General features: G+C 36.7%; 1 protein-coding gene across 5 annotated transcripts in view; it reads left to right on the top strand.

Annotated features, from left to right (window-relative positions):
- ATAD2B (ATPase family AAA domain containing 2B) overlaps positions 1-23,575 on the top strand; it is a 166,930-nt gene that overhangs the window by 5,086 nt on the left and 138,269 nt on the right. For 4 of the 5 annotated variants that reach the window (XM_086700107.1, XM_086700106.1, XM_086700105.1 and 1 more), the window contains exons 2-4: positions 17,421-17,572; positions 22,556-22,605; positions 22,971-23,124. In XM_086700107.1, coding sequence (XP_086556233.1) covers positions 17,421-17,572; positions 22,556-22,605; positions 22,971-23,124 — 356 coding nt within the window. Of the gene's footprint in view, positions 1-17,420; positions 17,573-22,555; positions 22,628-22,970; positions 23,125-23,575 lie in introns of those variants that run through there. The other variant, XM_086700108.1, reaches the window with a different exon arrangement.

The following is a 23,575-nucleotide window of genomic DNA, read 5'->3' as shown; positions in this document are numbered from 1 at the left end:
TGGAGAAAAAAAATCCCTGTGGAGTAAGTCTAGGGTATTGTGGTGGTCTGCATTAGAGGTGTACTTGGGCTGCCATCTTTTCCCTCCGCTTGGCAATATTTATCAGTGTGTACATTTTTTTTCTTTTGTTAAAAAACGTTTACTTATTTACTTTTGAGAGAGAGAAAGTGCGCAGGCATGAGAGCAAGCGAGGGGCAGAGAGAGGGAGAGAGAGAGAATCCCAAGCAGGCTCTATGCTGTCAGCACAGAGCCCACCGTCGGTCTTGAACTCGCAAACCATGAGATCTTGACCTGAGCCAAAGTTGAATGCTCAAATGACTGAGCCACCCAGGCGGCCCATACATTTTCTTTCATGCTCTGAGAATCTATTTTGGAGGTACGTGTTTTCCCTTTGAAAAAATGTTTCATGTTTTAAAACCTCTTGAAGAGACATTATATGGCATATTTATAAATGATGATACATACTAGTGAATGAAACACATTTAGCACTATTAGTGTTTGTATTCTAGGACCCAAATTAGGATCTTTGAGCCAGGGGTGCTTCACATAACCATAAAATGATATGCTCTCTGATCTTGTGAGATAAGAACTTGGAGATCATTCAACCTGACTTTTGGTAGTGGGGCTTGCTTACTCCTTTGTTTTTGCATTTAATCAATCCATGTTTATGACACACCTACCACATTAAAATGTAAGTGCATTATGGGCAAGAAGTTTTGCCTCTTTGGTTCACTGTTAATAGGGCTGCCATACTGCAAAAAGTCAAGAAGGCACCATTCACACTACAGTCTATGTGAAGGGTACCCCCCCTGGAGTTGTGCAGTGCAGTCTTTTTATGTTATATGCTGTGTTAACCTCCTCATGTTGTTAATATTTTTTGCCCGTTTTTCTGCTTTCTACTAAAGTTAACTTTTCTTGTTTTCCAAAAGTATCAGTGATCGGTGGCTTTTAACCTTCTTTGTGTCGTAGTGAGGGATACTGTTTATATTATGACTCTTTTCACATGCTTAATTTTTCCTATTTAGATCTTTGATTTATAACCTATTGTTTATAGTGCTACTTGCTAATATTCTATATTGCTTTATTGCTAATATGCTATCTTGCTAATATAGTGCTGTATGCTAAGTTCCTGTATATGTTCTGTTCTCATATTTTTGTTGGCCTGTTCTGGTGTCAGTACCATACTGTTTTTAGGACTAGTTTAGGAATATATCTTAATATTCTAAAAGACAAGTTCCTTCTCTTTGTTATTTTCAAAGTTAACTTAGATTTTCAAGGATCTTCGTTCTTTTCATAAACATTTCCAGTTAAGATTAGAATTCCTCAAAAGATCCAGCTAGAATTTTAATTAGGAAATTATTTGAATTCCAAGATTAATTCACAGAGAATTGACACCTTTATAATAAATCCAAGAGCAAGGAACATTACTCACATAACCTAGTATGGAATTAGATGCTTTTTCTTGTGACCTAATACACTGTCAGTTTTGGTAAATGTTATTTGCTTAAGAAAAATGCATATTTTGTATTTGGTGTAGAAAAATATATATGATGGAAAACATTAGGAGATGGGAAACATTATAGTGTGGATTTATTGATTATTTAGATACTTAAATCTCTTGTCCCATGTTAAGATTCTACCTAAGTTCTTGTTCAAATCCTGATGTATATATGCATGCGTGTGTATACATATGTGTATACATACGTATGTATGTATCTGTGTGCATATACATAGGTATACAAATATGTGTATGTATATGTAAAGTTTTTTTATTTTGAGACAGAGAATCCTAAGCAGGCTCCTCACTGGCAATGTGGAGCCAGATGTAGGGCCCAAACCATGAGCTGCAAGACCATGACCTGAGCTGAAACCCAAGAGTCAAACGCCCAACTGACTGAGCCACCTAGCTACCCCTATGTGTGTGTGTGTATATATGTGTGTGTGTGTGTGTGTGTGTGTGTGTGTGTGTGTGTGTGTGTGTGTTTGTATTTATTTATTTAATTTTTAAAGTTTTTTTAGAGAGAATGCAAGTGGGGTAGGGGCACAGAGGGAGGAAGGGAGAGGGAGGGAGGGAGAGAGAATATCAATCCCAAGCAGGCTCTGCACTGCCATTGCAGAATCCATGCAGGGCTTGAACCCACAAACTGTGGGATCATAACCTGAGCCAAAGTCGGACGCCTAACCAACTGAGCCACCCAGGCATCCCCTATATCTATACATATCTACATATATCCATAGATATATTTTAAGTAAGCTCTGCACCAACTTGGGGCTTGAGCTCACGACCTCAAGATCAAGGGTTGCATGCTCCACTGACTGAACCAGCCAGGTGCCCCTCTTCTGATGATTTTATCTGTCTGTCTGTCTATCTATCTATCTATCTATCTATCTATCTATCTATCTATCTATCAAGTTACTGAGTTTTGAGAGAGAGAGTGCGAGGAATGGAGGGGCAAAGAAAGGGAATCCCAAGCGATCTCTGCACTGTCAGCCCATGAGATCATGACCTGAGGCAAAATCAAGATGGTGACCTGAGGAGAATTAACCAACTAAGCCACACAGGTGCCCCATCTCTTCTGATTATTTTAAAGTTAAATATTCTGTGTGTGTGTGTGTGCGCGCGCGCTTAATTGCTCATAAGACCTAAATTTCTGTTTATTGACTTCTGTTTTTTTTTCTTTAAAGCCACATACTATTTAACATTCTCTTATAATGTTCCACCTTCCTTCCTATGCTGTATTGTCTAGAATTTTAGTTCTGATATTTTTATGGATATAAGTACTTTGTCTTTTTCTTTAATTTGGAATTTTTTTTCCAGTAACAATAAATTTTTCTCAAGTACCGATATGATTACCTTTTTTTTCCCTGATTTTTAAAATAGTCTCTGCACCCAGTGTGGAGTCCAGTGCGGGGCTTGAACTCATGACCCTGAGATCAAGACCTGAGCTAAGATCAAGAATTGGTCACTTAACCGACTGAGCCATTCAGGCGCCCCTGATGATCTTACTTTTTTTGTGTCTCATATTATTCTTTATTTCTCTTTTTTGTGAATATTTCCTCCAAGAATATTTTCAGTTTGGGACTTTTTGTAACAAACTTTCTGAGGCATTACATGGCTGAAAATGTTTTCATTATGTTCTTTCATTTAAATAAAAAATTGGCTGGATATATAAAATTGTAGGTCTAATACTTAAAGAATATGACTTTATTGTCATCTTGTATCTAGTGTTACTTTTGAAGTTTGATGTTGGTCTGATTCTTTTTCTTTTGTAGGTATTCTTTCTCTTTTGAAGCTTATACTTTTTTTTTGTTTGTTTGTTTTTTGTTTTTAGGTCTTTGTTCATACATTTTGCTAATTTTAGGCTTGGGTTTTTCCTTTACCCTTTTTTGGCAATCTTTGCTCTTTTAGTTTGTGGTTTTTCATGTTTTTTAGTTTGAGGCCAGTTTATCATGTCATTTTATTTTATCTTAATTAGTTTATTTATTTTTAAGTAATCTCTATACCCAATGTGGGGCTCCAACTCATGACCCCAAGATCATGAGTTCATGCTCTTCTGAGCCCCCCAATTTATCATTTCTAATGATAATTTAAAATGATCGTTTCTTCAAATAATACTAATCTCTTGGGGCATCTGGGTGGCCCAGTTAAGTGTCTGACTCTTGGTTTCAGCTTAGGTCATGATCTCACAGTTTGTGGGTTTGAGCCCCATGTGGGGCTCTGTGCTGACAGTGTGGAGCCTGCTTGGGATTCTCTGTCTTCCTCTCACTCTGTCCCTCCCTTCCTCACATGTGCTCACTCTCTCTCTCAAAATAAATAAAAAACTTAAAAAAATACTACTGCTCTCCCTTTTCATTCCTTATGGAACTCATAATATTCAGATGTTGACACCTAGAAAAATTTTATTCCTAAATTGATAATTAAACTATTTTTAAGCACTTTTGATGGTATGCTGGAGAAATTTACTGACAGTTACTTGACTAAACAAGAAACTGACAGTTACTTGAGTTATTTGGTGCTTCTTTCACCTGACTCCTGTTGGCCTATGTGTAAAGTGGCCCATTTGTTGGGATAAAGCCTTGAAGTTGCTTGATAAAAACTCATTTCCTTTACAACTTATTAACACCCTTTAACCAGAGCATACTTGAATACTCACACTTTGGATGAGTGTTGTGGTTGTGTACATGATTGTGCAAGTTAAGGGAAAGCTACTTTTGAAAAACCAAACCCCATTGCAGAGCTATACTTCCTTTTTAATGAATGACACCTTATAGAAGTTTTAAATGTATGTATAGAAACAGGTGAAGCTTCACCAACAGGTGTGCACAGATGAGATGGCGGTACAAATTCATGAACTGGTGGGTGGATTCTATGTTAAAAATTTGAAAATAGTTTAAAATTTAGAATTTTTTTAATTTATTTTTTTAAATCTTTATTTTTGAGAGAGAGAGACACACACAGAGTGCAAGTGGGGAAGGAGGACAGAGAGAGAGGGAGATACAGAATCCAGAGCAGGCTCCAGGCTCTGAGCTGTCAGCACAGAGCCTGATGCAGGGCTTGAACTCAACAATCACAGGGCTTGAACTCACAATCTGCGAGTTCATGACCTGAGCCGAAGTCGGATGCTAAATCGACTGAGTCACCCAGGCGCCCCTAAAATTTAGAATTTTAATTTAATTTTAATTTTTTAGTTTTTACTATTCTTATTCAGCCTCCAAATTTATTAGATGGAAGAATTGAGGGGAAGTGATAGTTGCTCAAGGGCATGCAGTTAATTATTCAGAAGCAGCATTTCAACTGAAAATGGGTATTTTTTTTTTTTTGTAATCTATGCATTCAACTTGGGGCTTGAACTCATGACACTGAGCTCAAGAGTCACATGCATTTCTGACTGAACCAGGCAGGCACCCCAGGAAATTTTAAAAAATTCTTTGATATCTTTAATTGGGTAACACTGTGTACCAGATAGACAACTGAACATAAAGGGTACACAAGACGCATGACCTTGGATCTTTGGCAAAATGTTTTATTTGTATTAAAAAATATGAAATAAAAAATTATAAAATAAATATTTCAAACAATATGGAAGTACACAGGAAAAAAAATAAAAGACCTTCCCATATTCCCTAATTCCTCCAGTTTGTTTTTCCTAGGAATAACCACTGTTAAAGTTTGTGTACATCTTTCCAGACCATTGCATATGTATTTATGGGTAACTTATATGTGTATATTTTACATATATGGAATTATAATCTATATGCTATTTATGATAGTAAACTATGTATTGTGTATATTCTTGCATATTAGTTCTTGTTGATAATTTTCTATTTTGTTGTGTTATTATACCATCACTTCTGCAGCTGTTCCCTATTAGTACACAAATTATCTCTATTTTTTTTGTTTTTTTAAATTTTTTAAAATGTTTGTTTATTTTTGAGAGAGAGAGAGAGAGTGGAGAAGTGGAGAGTGGAGAGAGTGGCAGAGAGAGAGAGAGAGAGGGAGACAGAGGATCTAAAGCAGGCTCTGCACTGACAGCAGAGAGCTGGATGTGGGGATCGTACTCACAAACCGTGAGATCTTGACCTGAGCTGGGGTCTCAGGCTCAACGGACTGAGCCACCCATGTGTCCCTCTATGTTTCCGAGATCAGACGAGATCGGGCGCGTTCAGGGTGGTATGGCCGTAGACACCTCTATGTTTTTAATATCATGAAAGATGTAGCAGAAAATTACTTTTTTTTTTATGAAGTGGAATTACTTGGTTAAAGGTGTATGTATTTTAAATTTTTATAGGTTTTTCCATATTGTCCTCTAAACAGGCTAAAATCAATATGCACACCACTCCCCAATGCTCTCAGCACTCTTCTTATATACTTCTCACTGGGTAATTGGAGGAGTTAGGCTTTAACTTTCTTTTCTTTTTTTAAATTTTTTGTGTGTTTGCTTATTTTTGAGGCAGAGAGAGACAGCGTGAGCAGGGGAGGGGCAGAAAGAGAGGGAGACACAGAATCCGAAGCACGCTCCAGGCTCTGAGCTGTCAGCACAGAGCCCCAAATGGGGCTTGAACTCACAAACTGTGAGATCATGACCTGAGCCGAAGTCAGACACTTAACCTACTGAGCCACCTAGGTGCCCCTACTTTAACTTTCTTGAAGGGCAGAGATTATCTCATCATCAAGTATCTTTAGTATCTAACACAATAACAGGTGCTTAATAAATTTTGTTTGTGAAAAAGAATGAATCGCTAAAGAGAATTTAATAAGCTTATGGAATTATATTAATCCTAGAAAGCCAAGCAAGTATCCTTACTTCAGACTGTATCCACTGTCAGGCTGTAGGTTTAATATTTGTTACTTCTACTACCTCACTGGTTCTTCCAAATAATCTTATGAGGTAAATGGTAGTTTTTAATTCAGTGGTAGTGCTGCAATATAAGACTGGTCCTGTCCAGTATTTAAATTTTGTGGCATTTTTCTGTACCCATGTCTCTCGTTTAAAGTATGTATTATTTTCAGATTGAAAATTATCTTCCAGGAAGAAAAATGCATTATAACTTACAATAGATTGTTTTTGTCTTTTTACAGTTCCTCAGCTCACTTCTATATATTTTGTTTGTCTATTCTTTCACATATTCATTCTTGCTTAGAAATGTTAAACTAGTAAGCCATTGCTTTTGGGACGTTTGAGGAAAATGTAGGACCTTTTGTGTGCCTGAAGTTTGAGGACTTTGTAGAATAATATTGGCCCTAAGCAAATAAATAGCCGTGTGAGTTTTGTTTTCTGCAGTCATGGTAACTGCTGAAAGAAAAAGAAATTGACCGCACTTCTAAGCTTTCTCATGAAAGCAAGGAGTACTTATTTTTTAAAAAGGTAGGGAAAAAGACTGTCTTACAAAGGAAACTGGAAAAGATTGATTGTACTCATATACTTTTTGATCTAACCTGGGCGATAATGTTCTTATTTGTTTATGTTTTGTCTCTTTGAGGATCTTTTTCTCATCAGTCATCTTACTCTTTAAAATTTTATTTTATTCTCTTCCATGTGTCCTTCTATTTACAAGAAACCAGGTCATCTTATCCTTTTCTTTTTTTTCTTTCTTTTAAAGTAGGCTTCATGCCCAGCTCGGAGTCCAATGCGGGGAGGTTGTGGTGGGGGTGGGGGAAGTGGGGGCTTGAAGAACCTTGAGATCAAGACCTGAGCTGAGATCAAGAGTTGGATGCTTACCTGACTGAGCCACCCAGGTCATCTTATCTGTTTAAAAAATAAAATTCTTAGGGTGCCTAGGAGGCTCAGTCGGTTAAACATCTGACTTCAGCTCAGGTCATAATCCCAGAACATACGGTTTCTGGGTTTGAGCCCCACATCAGGCTCTGCACTGACTGTGTGGAGCCTGCTTGGGATTCTCTCTTTCCCTCTCTCTCTGTCCCTGCCTCACTCATGCTTTCTCTGTCTCTCTCTCTCTCTCTCAAAAATACATAAATAAACTTTAAAAAAAGAAAAGCAAAAGAAAATTCTTGGGGTACCTGGCTGGCTTAGTTGGTAGAACATGTGACTCTTGATCTTGGGGTCATGGGTTCGAGCCCCATGTTGGGAGTAGAATGTACTTGAGAAAAAAAATAAAGGGGGCATTTAAATAAAATAAAATTCTTCCCTGACTTCTTTGACTTTGTAACCTCTTTAGACTATTGTCTCTTCTTTCTTCACAGTGGCACTTCTTTTTTTTTTTTTTTTTAATTTTTTTTTAACGTTTTTATTTATTTTTGGGACAGAGAGAGACAGAGCATGAACGAGGGAGGTGCAGAGAGAGAGGGAGACACAGAATCGGAAACAGGCTCCAGGCTCCGAGCCATCAGCCCAGAGCCTGACGCGGGGCTCGAACTCACGGACCGCGAGATCGTGACCTGGCTGAAGTTGGACGCTTAACTGACTGCGCCACCCAGGCGCCCCACAGTGGCACTTCTTACGAGAGTTGCTCATAGTTATGCCCTGTACTTTCTCACCAAGTACCCAGTTCTTCATCTAGCGATTTCCACCCTGCATTTCACAGAGGTTGCCCTGTTAGAAGTTATAGTAACTTTTTTTTTTTTCATGTTTATTTATTTTGAGAGAGAGAGCACATGTGTGTTTGGTAACAGAGAGGAAGAGAGAATCCCAAGCAGGTTCTGCATTGTCAGTGCAGAGCTGGAAGTGAGGCTCCATCTCACAGACCATTAGATCATGATGTCTTGAGCTGAAATCAAGAATCACTTAACCAACTGAGCCACCCAGGTACCCCTATAGTGACCTTCTAATTACCAACCCACATTTTTTATCAGCTTTTCTCTCATTGAGTTGTTTTGGAACAAACTTCCACTCCCCAGTGTTTTTATTTCTATTTTATTATTTTTTTTTAGAGGGAGACAGAAAGCCTGAGCAGGGGAGAGGGGCAGAGAGAGGGAGAGAGAGAGGGAGTGTCCCAAGCAGGCATCATGTTCAGAATGGAGCTGGATGTGGGGCTTGATCCCACGACCCTGGGATCATGACCTGAGCTGAAATCAGGAGTCAGATGCTCAACTGACTTAGCCACCCAAGTTTCCCCTACCCCCCATCCCCCCGCCCCCCCCAAGCTGTTTTAGTAAAAGACTATATTTTTCACTAGTTTGTACAAGATCCTGTCTGCTCATTGCTTGAATATAGGCATTTTTTTTTTAACAGTTTACATTTATTTTTAAGAAACAGAGTGAGACAAAGCATGAGCGGGAGGGGCAGAGAGAGAAGGAGACACAGAATCTGAAGCAGGCTCCAGGCTCTAAGCAAGCGGTCAGCACAGAGCTTGATGCGGGGCTTGAACCCACGAACCATGAGATCATGACCTGAGCCGAAGTTAGACGTTCAACTGACTGAGCCACCCAGGCGCCCCGAATATAGACATTTTTTAAGAGTTTTACTTCTGCCCTCTGTTTTTCATTCTGTATATTATCTATGATCCTTTTATTGCCATTTCATATGTATCCTCTAGTCCTCACCTCACTCTGTCTCAGAGCTGCATTTCCCACAGCCCGATACACCTCTCCCTAGATTTCTGGCTAGAATTCTAAACTTAACTTTTGAAATTAGAGTTCAGCATTATGCTTCTTCCTTTAACATCTGTCTCCCGGCTCCCCCCCACACTCACTGAAAAAAAATAACCACTTTTTACTAACCTGCAGTTACATTGTGTTTATTTGAATACTGGTGTCACTAATTTCTCAGTTACTCTACTTTCTGGAATCAATTTATTTTCTGCTTTCACAATTCTACACGAGGCCATCATCAAGACTCGAATTAATCTCATGGTCTGCTAATTCACTTACTTCCTTGACTGTCTCATTTTTTTTTATTTTATTAAATTTTCTTTTTAAATGTTTAATTTTGAGAGAGAGAGAGAGACAGAGTGCAAGCAGAGGAGGAACGGAGAGAGATGGAGACTCAGAATCTGAAGCAGGCTCAGGCTCTGAGCCGTCAGCACAGAGCCCGATGTGGGGCTCGAACCCACGAACCGTGAGATCATGACCTGAGCTGAATGAAGTTGGATGTTTAACCGACTGAATACCCAGGCGCTCCATCATTTTTTTTTTTTTTTTTTTTAATGCTATACTTGGGTATATTCTTTTTGTCTTTACATTAAAATCCTAGGTTCTAGATTTCTGACAAATTCTGATCTGGGCAGGAAGTCTTCCCTAAAAAGTAGAGCAGCATAAGTTCTCTGCTTTATTATTCTCAAATTGTTTTGCCTACTTTTATAAGATTTGTGGTAGAATAGTGGCAAGTATTTGTAGTAGCTGATGAGCATGACTAAAGAGCCTCAGACTCCAGGAGAACATGATTTTTGCTAACTGGAAAAATTTAACTCTTCTTGGGGTTAGAATTCCCACTTAGGTGGGAATAACTTTATCTTTTCATTGTACTTTTATTTTTTGTAGCATTTGGCACTTACTATTATACTTCACTTGGAAGTTATCTCATCTTTGAATCATGTTCCTCACTATATTATGCCATATATTATCCTTGTGACTGTCAACCCAGTAGATTTTGTATTGAGTTCAAATGGGTCTTAATCTTTTTTTACCATTGTCCTCCAAGTCTTACGTACACAGTAGAGTCGTCAATAAATGTTTGTTAAATGAAATTATTCCCTTAGTCAGAGATGCCTTTCTTACTCATGGATTGTAATCACTCTGACACACATTGCTAAATGACTGTGGGTAGATTGCATAATCTCTCTTAAGTATCTTTGTCCTGAAACTGGCAACGCCTTCCCTCAAAGGGTTAGGTTATAATTAACTAGTAAAATGCTTTGAAGATGAAAAAGTTGAAGTTGAGCATTATGATCATCTTATTAAAGGTTAACTGTTAGTATCATCAGGTTTGTAGGTAAAAGCTTTCCCAAAGCTTGAAGTTAATTAAATGGTGAAGTAATTATTTTGTATGTATTTACATTTTGGTTATTTGCTTTGCTTAAATCCCTAGATTTCTTTGGAGGGAAGGAGCTTTTTATAATGTTACTTATTCTGAGGTCTCTGTCACAGAGGCAAGCCAAAATTAAAACCCTACCAAGATAAAAAAATACAGTAGAATAGTGCAGCAGTTAGAATGATGTGCCTCATATACTTAAACTGTTTTATATGGGAGAAGTCCTCAAACTTTGGATACTAAGAATCATTTGGAGGCCCTCATTAAAAATATTCCAACTCCAGGGATTCTAGTTTAACAGGTTATATTTCTTTAATGAGGAATCAGGTGATTTCTGATTCAGCTAGTGTGCAGATAACGCTTTGAGAGACCTTCCTGAATAGAACTGAAAAAAGCTAGTAGAATATGAGAGAATGACCAACAAATAAACCTACAGACTCATTTAAATTGATATTCAAAGAGTTATGTAGTACCCAAATTATTTAAAAAATGACTAGACTTCAGATATTTTACTAATGTCTGTAATTCAATAAGTGTGTAGTACTTATTCCCAGAGTATGTTTGTAAAACTTCAGGATCTATAGATGCTCCATGAAAAAAGAGTTCCATCAAATAAGTCTGTGAAATGTTATATACTGTCCTCCATATTTAGAGGTTTACAGTGCATATTAACATATTAAATAAGACTCTTAGAAGTCCTACAGCAGAAGACCTTGAACCTAATTATTTCCAAACTTACTTGATTCTGAACCTTCCTTTTTTTCTCCTAATAATTCCTATTAATGATTTACTGAATGAACTTTGGGAAATCTTGAGCCCCCACCCCGGTATGGTGTGCAATTAAAAAGAAATGAAGTATTTTTTTTGTACATGAGAACTTAAAATCTTGCTAGAATCTCAAGACTTAGAATATGACATTTTAAAAATGGTAAACATATTATACTGAGTTGAATATAATCAAATGCCAAAATATATAATAGAGTTGCAGCTAGTAGAGGAAAAAGGTCAATTTATATCAGATCCTTCAGGTAAGATTTTCAAGAAAAGATGGGTCTTTTTTTTTTTAAAGTAAGCTCTGCTTACTGTGGGGGCCTGAACTCACAATTCTGAGATCAAGGGTTGCATGCTTTACTAACTGAGCCAGCCAGGCACCCAGGAAATGATGGGTCTTGAAGGGTGAGTGATGGGATTTGATTGGGAGGAATAATGCTGGCCTGAACTATCTAAATTGAGGAAGTAGTTCACAGGTATCCGTTCCATTTCTGTATTCACAAACATGCTTTAGCTTAGAACACATGACATTGCTTTCTCAGTGACTATTTGATAAGTATGTCATATAATAATGCTTTTCAGACACTAATGTGCACAAGAATCACCTGGGGATCATGTAAAGAAAAATGATTTCTGATTGGTTAGGTCTGGGGTGGAGCACATTTTGTAGTGACAAATGTAGACAGTAATTAAGTCTTGGATGAGTAGTTGAGTTAGATGACGATTAATACATACTTTAACCTTAATATTTTTATAAATATCTAAGGTAGAGTGTTTGAGATAGTAGTTAAGAGATGTATGTTAGGAATGGCAGGACCTAATTTTTTTTTTCTTCTGTCATTTGTTAGCCATGTGACCTTGGGCTAGTTAATGTACTCTGAAAAGGGTGGGGTTAGAGAAGGCAAGAGCCTGAGGAAGTGAAATAGTGCAATTTTGAAAAGCACTCATTTGTTAAGTACAGTAAGCATGTTTATTGATAAAGTACTATTACATGACTGAATTGCATTTTAAATAGTTTTTCCCCCTCTAGTGATGATAGTTTGGAAGTAGCTAAACACTTTTTCTTGATAACTTGAAGTGGTACTGTATGTTACACAACTAATAGGTTAATTTTCCTTAATTATAGACACTCTGAATATCTAGTTGTTCCCCCCTCTTTTTTTTTTTTTTTTTTTTAATGTTTATTTCTGAGAGAGTGTGTGGGGAAGGGCAGAGAGAGAGGGAGACACAGAATCCGAAGCAGGCTCCAGGCTCTGAGCTGTCAGCACAGAGCCGGATGCGGGGCTTGAACCTACGAACAGTGGAATCATGACCTGAGCCGAAGTCAGATGCTCAACTGACTGAGCCACCCAGGCGCCCCATTCCCTTTGTGTCTTTCAGTATGAGTGTGGTCTTGTGGCTGGCTGGCAGGCTTGCTTGTTTGTTTATTTATTGTTTATTGTTTATAGAGTGAGAGCACGAGTAGGGGAGAGGGGCAGAGGGAGAGATAGAATCTTAAGCAGACTCCGTACTCAGCATGGAGCTGGACATGGGGGCTCAATCCCATGACTCTGGGATCATGACCTGAGCTGAAATCAGGAGTTGGATGCTCAATTGATTGAGCCACCCAGGTGCCCCTGGTCTTGTGGCTTTAGAACAAGCTCATGGCAAATTGTATTATAGCACAAAATTAGAAACTGGGCTTTTTGTAAAAAAATTTTTTAGCAAAGTAGGCTCTGTGCACAACAAGGGGCTTGAACTCATGACCCTAAGGTCAAGAATCACATGCTCTATTGGCTGAGTCGCTCAGGTGCCCCTATTACAAGTATTTCTTTTTCTTGCTTTCTTTCATTCAAGTTTTTATTTATTTATTTTGAGGGTGAGGGAGGAAGAGAGAATCTCAAGCAGGCTCTGCACTGCATTTCTTAAGTTTGTTTGTTAGGCTACATTTTGACTAGTTATTTGTGTAATGTAGTTGTCTTACTTTGGGAAAATATGATTTAGAAATGTGCATTTATGAAATAAATAGTTCTTATATTTTTTTCTTAAATTTGTGGTATAAAAAATAAAATAGTATATATAGTAGTATATTGAAAATGGTCATATATACCTTTGAAATACTGATCTATAATGTCAAGTAATAAAGCATTAACATATGAATTAAATCTTCTCTAAAGGGAAGGTTAATCTTCCCTCCAGTCTCTTATCCATTTGCCCAGTATCCAGGGAATTGAGTGGTGAAGACAAGAGCTGCTGTGCGGATACTGACCTTCCTGTAGTCAGAGGACATGTGGCTGGGGAGGGAATAATGGAAATGTGATAAGTGGACATCTCTGGTTGAGAAATTGATTATGTTAAGCAAATTAATTGAAAGAGCAAATAAATGGAAGCCAGGTTTCTCCCCGAGAAGAGCTTACAAACATAAAAGGGGAAAGTCTAGAAAGAAACTTAAGATGTGGAATTAGAATTAGAAGCCTTGGTGTGTATGCACGTGTTATTATTTATGCACAGGTAAAGAAATAGGTATAGATGTGTTTATATGTATGTATATATATTCATATCTTTCCTACTCTCTTCTGAGAGGACTCTGTAGCTGTGAAACCCTAGTAACAATGAGCACACCTAATGCCCAGATCTTGGTTTCTAAATACTATCCATGACTAAAAGGTATCAGGTATCTCTTGGAGAAATGGCTAATTTTAGAATCAGGGAGGGAAAGTATAAGATGAATTTAGAGATGTCTTTTGTATCAGAAAGCAAGGAAGTAGTCAAAATGATGGGGACATATCAAAAAGGTACAGGAACCACTTTCTAAGGGCCCTTGATTGCCAAATATTGTATAATTTGAGCAGCAAAATGGAATAATGGATTATAACATATAGTATAAAATAAGAATCCATGAATCTACACTGATAAAAGTAGTAAGTAAAGGAATTCTGACAAAGGGATGGAGGGAAAGCTCTTTAAAGTAGAATGCCAACTAAAAAATGGAGAAGGAATGTTGGGATTAGGTAATCACCATCACAATGGTATTAGATCAAAACAGAAATAGTCAATGAATGCTAATGGCTGGTGGATGGGTGAAGGTTTGATGAGGAACAGGATATTGGTGAATTATCAGAATAATTCCACCTTGAATCTAGATCAAACACAAAGGGAAAAATAGTGACTTTATTGTGGAGAAACCTGGCAGATACCAAATTGCCCAGGTGATGAAAGTTACACATAATGATGGGTAAGTAAAGCATGCACAGTATCATTTGTGCATATTCTTTGCAAGAATGTGGTTATTTGGAGCATCACATCCAGATTGAGGGTCGTCCTAGAGAACAAAAGGCCTGTACTCTTTACAGTCAAGGGCATGAAAGATGGGGGAAGGCCTAAAGAACTATTCCAGATTGAAGGGGACTGAAGAGATCTGATAACTAAATGCAATATATGTTCTCTGATAGGATCCTGAATCTGGATCAAGTAAAGTTTGAATGTGTTTGTGGATTGGCGCTGCTTTTTATCAATGCTGATATCCTATTGGGAGGGTTATGTGACTCTAATGTATCAAAATATCCTTGGTTTGGCATGTATGCACTGGAGTATTTAGGAGAGAATGAGGAATCATGTCATAAAAAGATACATAACATCTTTTCCGTAGCCTGAAACTATTTTTATTTTTAAAATTTATTGTTTAATTTACATCTAAGTTAGCATATGGTGCAACAATGATTTCGGGAGTAGATTCCTTAATGCCCCTTACCCATTTAGCCCATCCCCCCCTCCCACAACCCCTCCAATAACTCTCTGTTTGTTCTCCATATTTAAGAGTCTTTTATGTTTTTGTCCCCCTCCCTGTTTTTATGTTTCCCTTCCCTTATGTTCATATATATACGTATATATACACACACACACACACACACACACACATATATATATATATATATACCACATCTTCTTTATCCATTCATCTGTTGATGTACATTTGGGCTCTTTCCATACTTTGGCTAATGTCAATAGTGCTGCTATAAACATTGGGTAGTGTGTGTGCCCCTTTGAAACAGCACACCTGTATCCCTTGGGTAAATACCGAGTAGGGCAATTGCTGGGTCGTAGGGTAGTTCTATTTTTAATGTTCTGAGGAACCTCCATACTGTTTTCCAGAGTGGCTGCACCAGTTTGCATTCCCACCAGCAATGCAAAAGGGTTCCTCTTTCTCCACATCCTCGCCAACATCTGTTGTTGCCTGAGTTGTTCATGTTAGCCATTCTGACAGGTGTGAGGTGGTATCTCATTGTGGTTTCGATTCGTATTTTTCTGATGATGAGTGATGTTGAGCATGTTTTCGTGTGTCACTTGACCATCTGGATGTCTTCTTTGGAGAAGTGTGTATTCGTGTCTTTTGCCGATTTCTTCACTGGATTATTTGTTTTTTTTTTGGGTGTTGAGTTTGATAAGTTCTTTATAGATTTTGGATACTAACCCTTTATCCAATATGTCATTTGCAAACATCTTCTCCCATTGTGTCGGCTGCCTTTTAGTTTTGCTGATTGTTTCCTTTGCTCTGCATAGGCTTTTTATTTTGATGAGGTCCCAATAGTTCATTTTTGCTTTTGTTTCCCTTGCCTCTGGAGACGTGTTGAGTAAGCAGTTGCTGCAGCCGAGGTCAGAGAGGTTTTTGCCTGCTTTCTCCTCGAGGATTTTGATGGCTTCCTGTCTTACATTGAGGTCTTTCATCCATTTTGAGTTTACTTTTGTGTATGGTGTAAGAAAGTGGTCCAGGTTCATTTTTCTGCATGTCGCTGTCCAGTTTTCCCAGCATCACTTGCTGAAGAAACTGTCTTTATTCCATTGGATATTGTTTCCTGCTTTGTCAAAGATTAGTTGGCTATACGTTTGTGGGTCCATTTCTGGGTTCTCTATTCTGTTCCATTGATCTGAGTATGTGTTTTTGTGCCAGTACCATACTGTCTTGATGATTTCAGCTTTGTAATAATAGGTCTTGAAGTCTGGGAGTGTGATGCCTCCAGCTTCGGTTTTCTTTTTCAAGATTGCTTTGGTTATCCGGGGTCTTTTCTGGTTCCATACAAATTTTAGGGTTGGTTGTTCTAGCTCTGTGAAGAATGCTGGTGTTATTTTGATAGGTATTGCATTGAATATGTACATTGCTTTGGGTAATATGGACATTATTATTATTATTTATTTATTTATTTATTTATTTATTTTTAACGTTTATTTATTTTTGAGACAGAGAGAGACAGAGCATGAACGGGGGAAGGTCAGAGAGAGAGAGGGAGACACAATACGAAACAGGCTCCAGGCTCTGAGCTGTCAGCACAGAGCCCAACGTGGGGCTTGAACTCACTAACTGCGAGATCATGACCTCAGCTGAAGTCGGATGCTTAACCGACTGAGCCACCCAGGCGCCCCTATTATTATTTTTTAAACATTCACCTTTGAAAGTCAGACAAAGCACAAGTGGGGGAAGGACAGAGAGAGAGGGAGACACAAGACCTGAAGCAGGTTCCAGGCTCTGAGCTCTCAGCACAGAGTCCAATGTGGGGCTTGAACCCATGAACTGTGAGATCATGACCTGAGCCGAAGTTGGATGCTCAACGGACTGAGCCATCCAGGTGCCCCTGGGTAGTATCAACATTTTAACGATGTTCTTCCAGTCCAGGAGCGTGGAATATTTTTCCGCTTTTTTGTGTCTTCTTCAGTTTCTTTCATAAGCTTTCTATACTTTTCAGTGTATAGATTTTTCACCTCTTCTGGTTAGGTTTATTCCTAGGGAAACTATTTTATTTTATTAAAAAAAATTTTTTTTTAACATTTATTTATTTTTTAGACAGAGAGAGACAGAGCATGAACGGGGGAGGGGCAGAGAGAGAGGCAGACACAGAATCGGAAGCAGGCTCCAGGCTCTAAGCCATCAGCCCAGAGCCTGATGCGGGGCTCGAACCCACGGACCGCGAGATCGTGACCTGAGCTGAAGTCGGATGCTCAACCGACTGAGCCACCCAGGCGCCCCTAGGGAAACTATTTTAAAATAAAAATAAGAAACTATATACTTTTCTGGTTATAAATTTAATCTTTCTAACTCCCTTGTTTCTGTATTTACAGAATACTACATTTGCTATACCTGTAGAGAGATTCACTTAGTAAATATTTATTGGTTGAATATTTTATCAAGAATTTAAGAATTCTATATTTTTTAATAGGGATAATAAATACATTTTTAACTTTGTCTTTCAGAAAGCTGAAGTTGATGGTAGTTTAAGTGATAGCCACGTGTCTCCTCCAGCCAAACGCACTTTGAAACAACCTGATTCTGTTTGCAAAGACAAATCAAAATCACGAAGTACTGGTCAGAGAGAGGAATGGAATATATCAACTGGACAGGCCAGGTGAGAAGTGAGAACTCACCCGTTGGTTTTTCATGAATTATTTGATATGATTTAGGGCTCATATCAATGCTAATTTTCTTAAAATTATAAAGCCACTAGTGTCTCGAAATACTTATAAATTATTTATTTTATAATTTTTTTATGTTTTAATTTTCTCTAAATATGACATAAAACATATTTGTTTTATAAAAATCTATAGTATTTCATAGAAACCATTATTTCTAAATCTAAAATGGTAAGAAATTTGATAGGTCTTAAATATGCATACATATTTATTTATACTGGAAGTTTAAAGACATTTGATTAGAATTATATTTTTATTTGAATGTAAAGTAAAATCTCCCTTTTCTAAAATTATGAAATATTACATTTGAATTGGTATGCCAAAATGTAGTAAAATCAAAATTAATTTTTAAAGAAATCTTTTCATTTGTCCGTTTTCAACTTAAATTTACTTTGTGTCTGGTTCATTATGTATGAGGATAACTTATTTTTACACACTTACCAAAGTAAATAGTAATAATTTGTTGTAGATAGGATAGGTACACACACAGAAAAGATTTAAACATTGAACTCTTAATTCTTAGCTTCTCTTTTCTCCAGTCTGTGATGTAGAAGTGTTGATGATGTGTGGACTACAAACAAAAGTAAAAAGGAAATCCTTTGGTTTCTTTCCTCCTTCAAATACCTAAAAATTATTTGATTTTATGTTTGTAGGTAAATTCTGGATGCTGTTACTCTTTAATGAAAAAAAATCTTTGGTGTTTTATAGACTTTCATAGGCAGTGTATATACTGGTCCCTAAAGAGTCTGTATCTATTTCAATATATTTCAGAAGATGGACCACTTTAAGTTTTTTATTTGCGTTGTCTGGGAGCTAAGTAGAAAAATCTTGAATCAGAGCCTGTTGATTTTTTTTTTTTTTCTTTTCTGATACTCATCTGTGAGATAAAACAGATCCAGGTCGCTATAATGATGTTACTAAAATGAGTACTGCCCTTTAATTACACTTCTAGACTTGATCTACCTGTTGTAATCTGTATCCTATATTTATTAAATGAGTGAGTCAGGCTTCTTTTTCTAGATAAATGTTTCTTAAAAATGTTCTTTTAGTGTTCAAGTTTGACCTTTAACTGTAAGATAATTTTAACAGTTTGTGTATATAGCACATTAGATTTTCTACATCTTAGCCACTCTGAAGGCCTTTATGTAAATTGATCTTGATCATGTCTTTTGTTTAAAAAAAAAAGTCCTCACTCATTTTGGGGAGAGAATTTTGCTTCCATTTAGGTACCTCAGTATGATACTCCTTTTTAAAACAATACTAAGTATATCTTGAATAAAAAACTTAAGAAAGAATGAATACCAACAGAATTTATTACTTATATTTTGGCAGAATAGCAATTTAAAAGGTTTTTTCAGTTAAATTTTCATCTAGAAATGTAAGTGCTGCAGGGTTAGAATATTTTGGTATTTCTTGTTTAAAAAAATTAAAAAAAATTTTTTTTACATTTATTTTATTATTGAGAGACAGAGTGAGACAGAGCATGAGCATGGGAGGGGCAAAGAGAGGAGGAGATACAGAACTTGAAGCAGGCAGGCTTCAGGCTCTGAGCTGTCTGCACAGAACCTGGTGCGGGGCTCGAACCCACCAACTGTGAGATCATGACCTGAGCTGAAGTCAAACGCCCAACCGACTGAGCCACACAGATGCCCCTAAAAAAATTTTTTTTAATGTTTATTTATTTATTTTTTTGAGAGAAAGAGACAGAGTGTGAGTGGGAGAGGGGCAGAGAGAGAAGGAGACACAGAATCCACAGCAGGCTCCAGGCTCTAAGCTGTCAGCACAGAGCCTGATGTGGGGCTTGAACTCATGAGTGGTGAGATCATGACCTGAGCTGAAGTCGAACGCTTAACCAACTGAGGCACCCAGGCGCCCCTAGTTTGGTGTTTCAGATGACCCAAATAGAAAATGCTGTTTGACCTATTAGCTTCAACAGAACTGAATTTTAAGGAAACCTTGTAAATACTTTAGATTTTGAGATAGTGTAAATATGAAAATCAGGATTTATTTGAAGGATTGTATTTGTTTTTATGTCATGAGCCTAAGAATCCTGATTCCTTTATTTTGATTATCTATGATGAGCACCTAAAATAAAATTATTAAAGTTCTTTCAAAAAAACTGTGCTAAAAATATAATTCATTTGGGGGAAAAGTGAATATATATAAGAATTAGTCTTAACCATGAAAAGTAATGAATCCTAAAGGACTTTGTAATGACCACTAAATTAAAAAAAAATATATATATTTTTAATGTTTATTCACTTTTTTGAGAGACGGAGACAAGTGTGAGCAGGGCAGGGGCAGAGAGAGAGGGAGACACAGAATCTGAAGCAGGCTCCAGGCTCAAGCTGTCAGCACAGAGCCTGATGCGGGGCTTGAACTCACGAACCATAAGATCATGACCTGAGCCGAAGTCGGACCCTCAACCGACTGAGCCACCCAGGTGCCCTGGACTACTAAATTTTTAAAAGAAATTACTGTGGGGGCACCTGGGTGGCTCAGTCGGTTGAGCGTCCAACTGTGGCTCAGGTCATGATCTCGCGGTTCGTGGGTTCGAGCCTCGCATCGGGCTCTGTGCTGACAGCTCAGAGTCTGGAACCTGCTTGGGATTCTGTTTCCCTCTCTCTGTCTGCCTCTCCCCAGCTCACACTCTGTCTGTCTACCTATCTCTCAAAAGTAAACATTAAAAAAAAAAAAAAGAAATTACTGTTGATTGGCAGAACAATTTTTATTTAAAGATGTGTGTTTGTTTAATTTATTTAATTAGCGAGAGAGAGAGTGGAGGAGGGGTGGAGAGAGAGGGAGAGAGAGAATACCAAATGAGCTCTCCTGACAGCACAGAGTCTGACGTGTGGCTCGATCCCATGAACTGTGAGATCACGACCTGAGCCAAAATCAAGAGTCAGATGCCTAACCGACTGAACCACCCAGGTGCTCCAGGAGTTTTCATTTAAACAGTGAACTCACCTAGTTACATTTTAAGCGATTAACTTTTGGGAACTTTGATTCATGGGGCTTTTTAGGCTTATGTATTATTATACAGGAAGGCCAACTCTTAAATTTCTAGTGTTCTCTTCATATCCAGATATTTAATATTCTGTCTCTTTCTTGTTTTTCATTTTTATAAAGAGGAATGGTAATGGAAAAATGATAATCTATGATTGTAAGATAATTGGATTGATTGAAGAGTAAGTTTTTATTTTTCCTTTTTAAAACAGATTTCATTAGCAATGAAGTAAAAGCCAAGTAAGCATTGTCTTCTTCAGAGGGACAAAAAGGCTTATTGTACTTTTTTTTCCCAGTGATGTTACTGTTCAGAAAGTTTTAGGTTTCTTTTGTAGAATTATTTCAAGGTTAGCATCTTATTTTTTTTGGATAATTTAAATATGTAAAATTTCAATCGTTTGGTTTTTGCATATGCTAAAATTCATTTTGAGCCCGCACTTGTAAGTAAACTCATCATACTGAGTTAGTATTATGTTAGGTTCAAAGTCAAAGTAGATTTATGACGTAGTAAAATTGACTTTTCTGTGTGGTTTTAAGTGGGTTCCCGAGAATTTGACATGTATAATCTTCTAAGGAAAGACCTGTTAATATACCAATTTCATTACTTTATCAGTGTACTTTGTATACAAAGGTACTGAAAATGAAATACTTTGAAGAGGTGTAGTATATTAGAACAAGGTAGTTTTGTTTTTTTCTGGGGGAAAGGAGGGCTGGAGTGTTTTTGTTTTTGTTTTTGACAGTATGTGTACATGTAACAGCTTGAGTTTTTGTGTATATCCTTTAATCATCTGATCCATGACCTTTATTAGGCAGGGGCATTTATCATTAACATTTAATATTTAACATTTAAAATTGAACATGGAAAGTGCTGGAGTAACCAAAAACAGAATATTTTTGTTAAGAAAATGTGTACAAACGGGAGCGGGAGATACAGGCGTCCACTTATGGAATGAATAAGTCATGGGAATAGAAGGCACAGCATAGAGAATAGCGTCAGTGGTGTTGTGTGGTGTTGTGTGGTGAGATGGTAGCTACACTAGTAATGAGCACAGCATAACGTATAGACTTGTCCAATCACTATGTTATGCACCTAAAACTAATATAATACTGTGTATCAAGTATACTTCCATTAAAAGAGAATTTTGTGCAAACCATACAGAAGATCATGTATTTACTTTTTTCTGAATGTCCTTTCCATTTTTCTTAATTTTTGAAAATAATAATTGTTGGGTATTTTAGAAATATCTTCGTTTACATCGACACTTCTTTTATTATGTAGTAATTTAGTTTTTGTTTTCACAAAGCATACTGTGAATTTTTTAAGTCTTGATGTTTTGATGATCATTTAAGTATCTTCCTGCTGAATTAACATTTCTTTTCCTCCACCCAAAAGGGAGAATTGTACAGTGACTGTTTTGAGAAATTAGCTAAGTTTTCATTTGGTGGGTTAGAATGTGAATTAAATATATTGGAGAAATTGTTAAATAGTTTTGGTGTTCAAAGACTTTTTTCTTCTTACAGTCTATTGTTTGAATAAATTTGTCACTGTTTGAATTTTATTTTGTTAACTAAAACCAATAATAAATGTCTGTAACCATTGCTGCTTATAATATCAGTTAACTTTATACTACATGTTAAGCTTCTTCTTTGGACTTTATAGAGTTGAAGACAGAGTAAGTTCAATTTTTAATCTGTTATTAAAGCTTTTCTTGAGGTAATGAAATGATGCTTAGCTAGTATATTTTATTAATTGGTGCATTACCAATCTTAGAGTAAAAAAAGATGTTGTCTTTAATATTAAAAAGTAATATTGCTGACATTTTAAAGATTAAAATGATTCCACCAGTATTACGTTTCTTGCTTCTTTAAATGAATGTTGATGTGTTTGCATATTAAATATAATTGTGTTCTAGGTTAACTTCTCAGCCTGGTGCTACATTACCAAACGGACATAGTAGCTTATGTGAGTATTCTGTTATGAAATGGTTAGTATTGAAATTCTTACTAATGTTATTAGAGTAAGTGTTAAAGTGGGGTAAAACAGTGATTTACTAGAATGTTCAGCATATCGTTGGAAATGACTGGATTTCAGTCATAGTGAATACTTATGTAATTGTTAAACATTGAGAAATCAGTACAAATGAAATAATTTAAATTATTATGATGGATTATAAACAGTTATCAAAAGTTTAGATTATTGGAGATTAAAACTATTTAAGAGGTTATATTGAATTTTTTGTAGTCTTTTAAAAGTAATTTTTGATGTATTTTTTCTTTTTTTCTTTTTATACTCTGTACTTTGAAATGTAAATCTCTCTCTTCTTGTAGCCCTTCGAAGCCATCCCCTTCGAGGGGAAAAGAAGGGAGATGGGGACCTTTCTTGTATAAATGGTGACATGGAAGTCAGAAAAAGTTGTCGTTCCAGGAAAAACAGATTCGAAAGCGTGAACCAGAGTTTGTTATTTGATCAACTAGTAAATAGGTATGAATGCTTAAACAGTAAGCAGTTTCATTTAATTAATTTATTCACTTGATTTTTCAGATTTCAAAATTTCAAAATCAAATTTCAGATTTGAAAAAACCATTGATTTTTAAGCTTGTTATGTTTTAAAAAATAAGCAGTGACTTAGCGATAAATGTAATTATTTTAAAACTTACTTTGAATTAGCAGTGATTAGCAATTATTATCAGTTTCTAGTCAGTTTATTAGTTTTAGTAGTTTATGTAATAGCTAAATTTTTCTCCTCCTTTTTAAGCTCTTGTGTGTAAATAGTATAGAAAATAATTTTATTCTGTCTTCACTGTTCTAGTCCTTTATTATTTGTTCATTAACAATTTGTTTTTGACAATTTTCAAACAACATTAGGTTCCATTATTGATATGTAGTAAGTATAGTTTTGCTTAGTCAAGATTTTGAATTAAAGGTTTTTTGA

The sequence above is a fragment of the Puma concolor genome, chromosome A3, assembly GCF_028749965.1.
Source record: "Puma concolor isolate L17-30 chromosome A3, mPumCon1.1.hap2, whole genome shotgun sequence".
Classification (NCBI taxonomy): Eukaryota; Metazoa; Chordata; class Mammalia; order Carnivora; family Felidae; genus Puma; species Puma concolor.
Note: the sequence above shows the minus strand (reverse complement) of the source record. Positions and strands in the feature narration are given on the sequence as shown.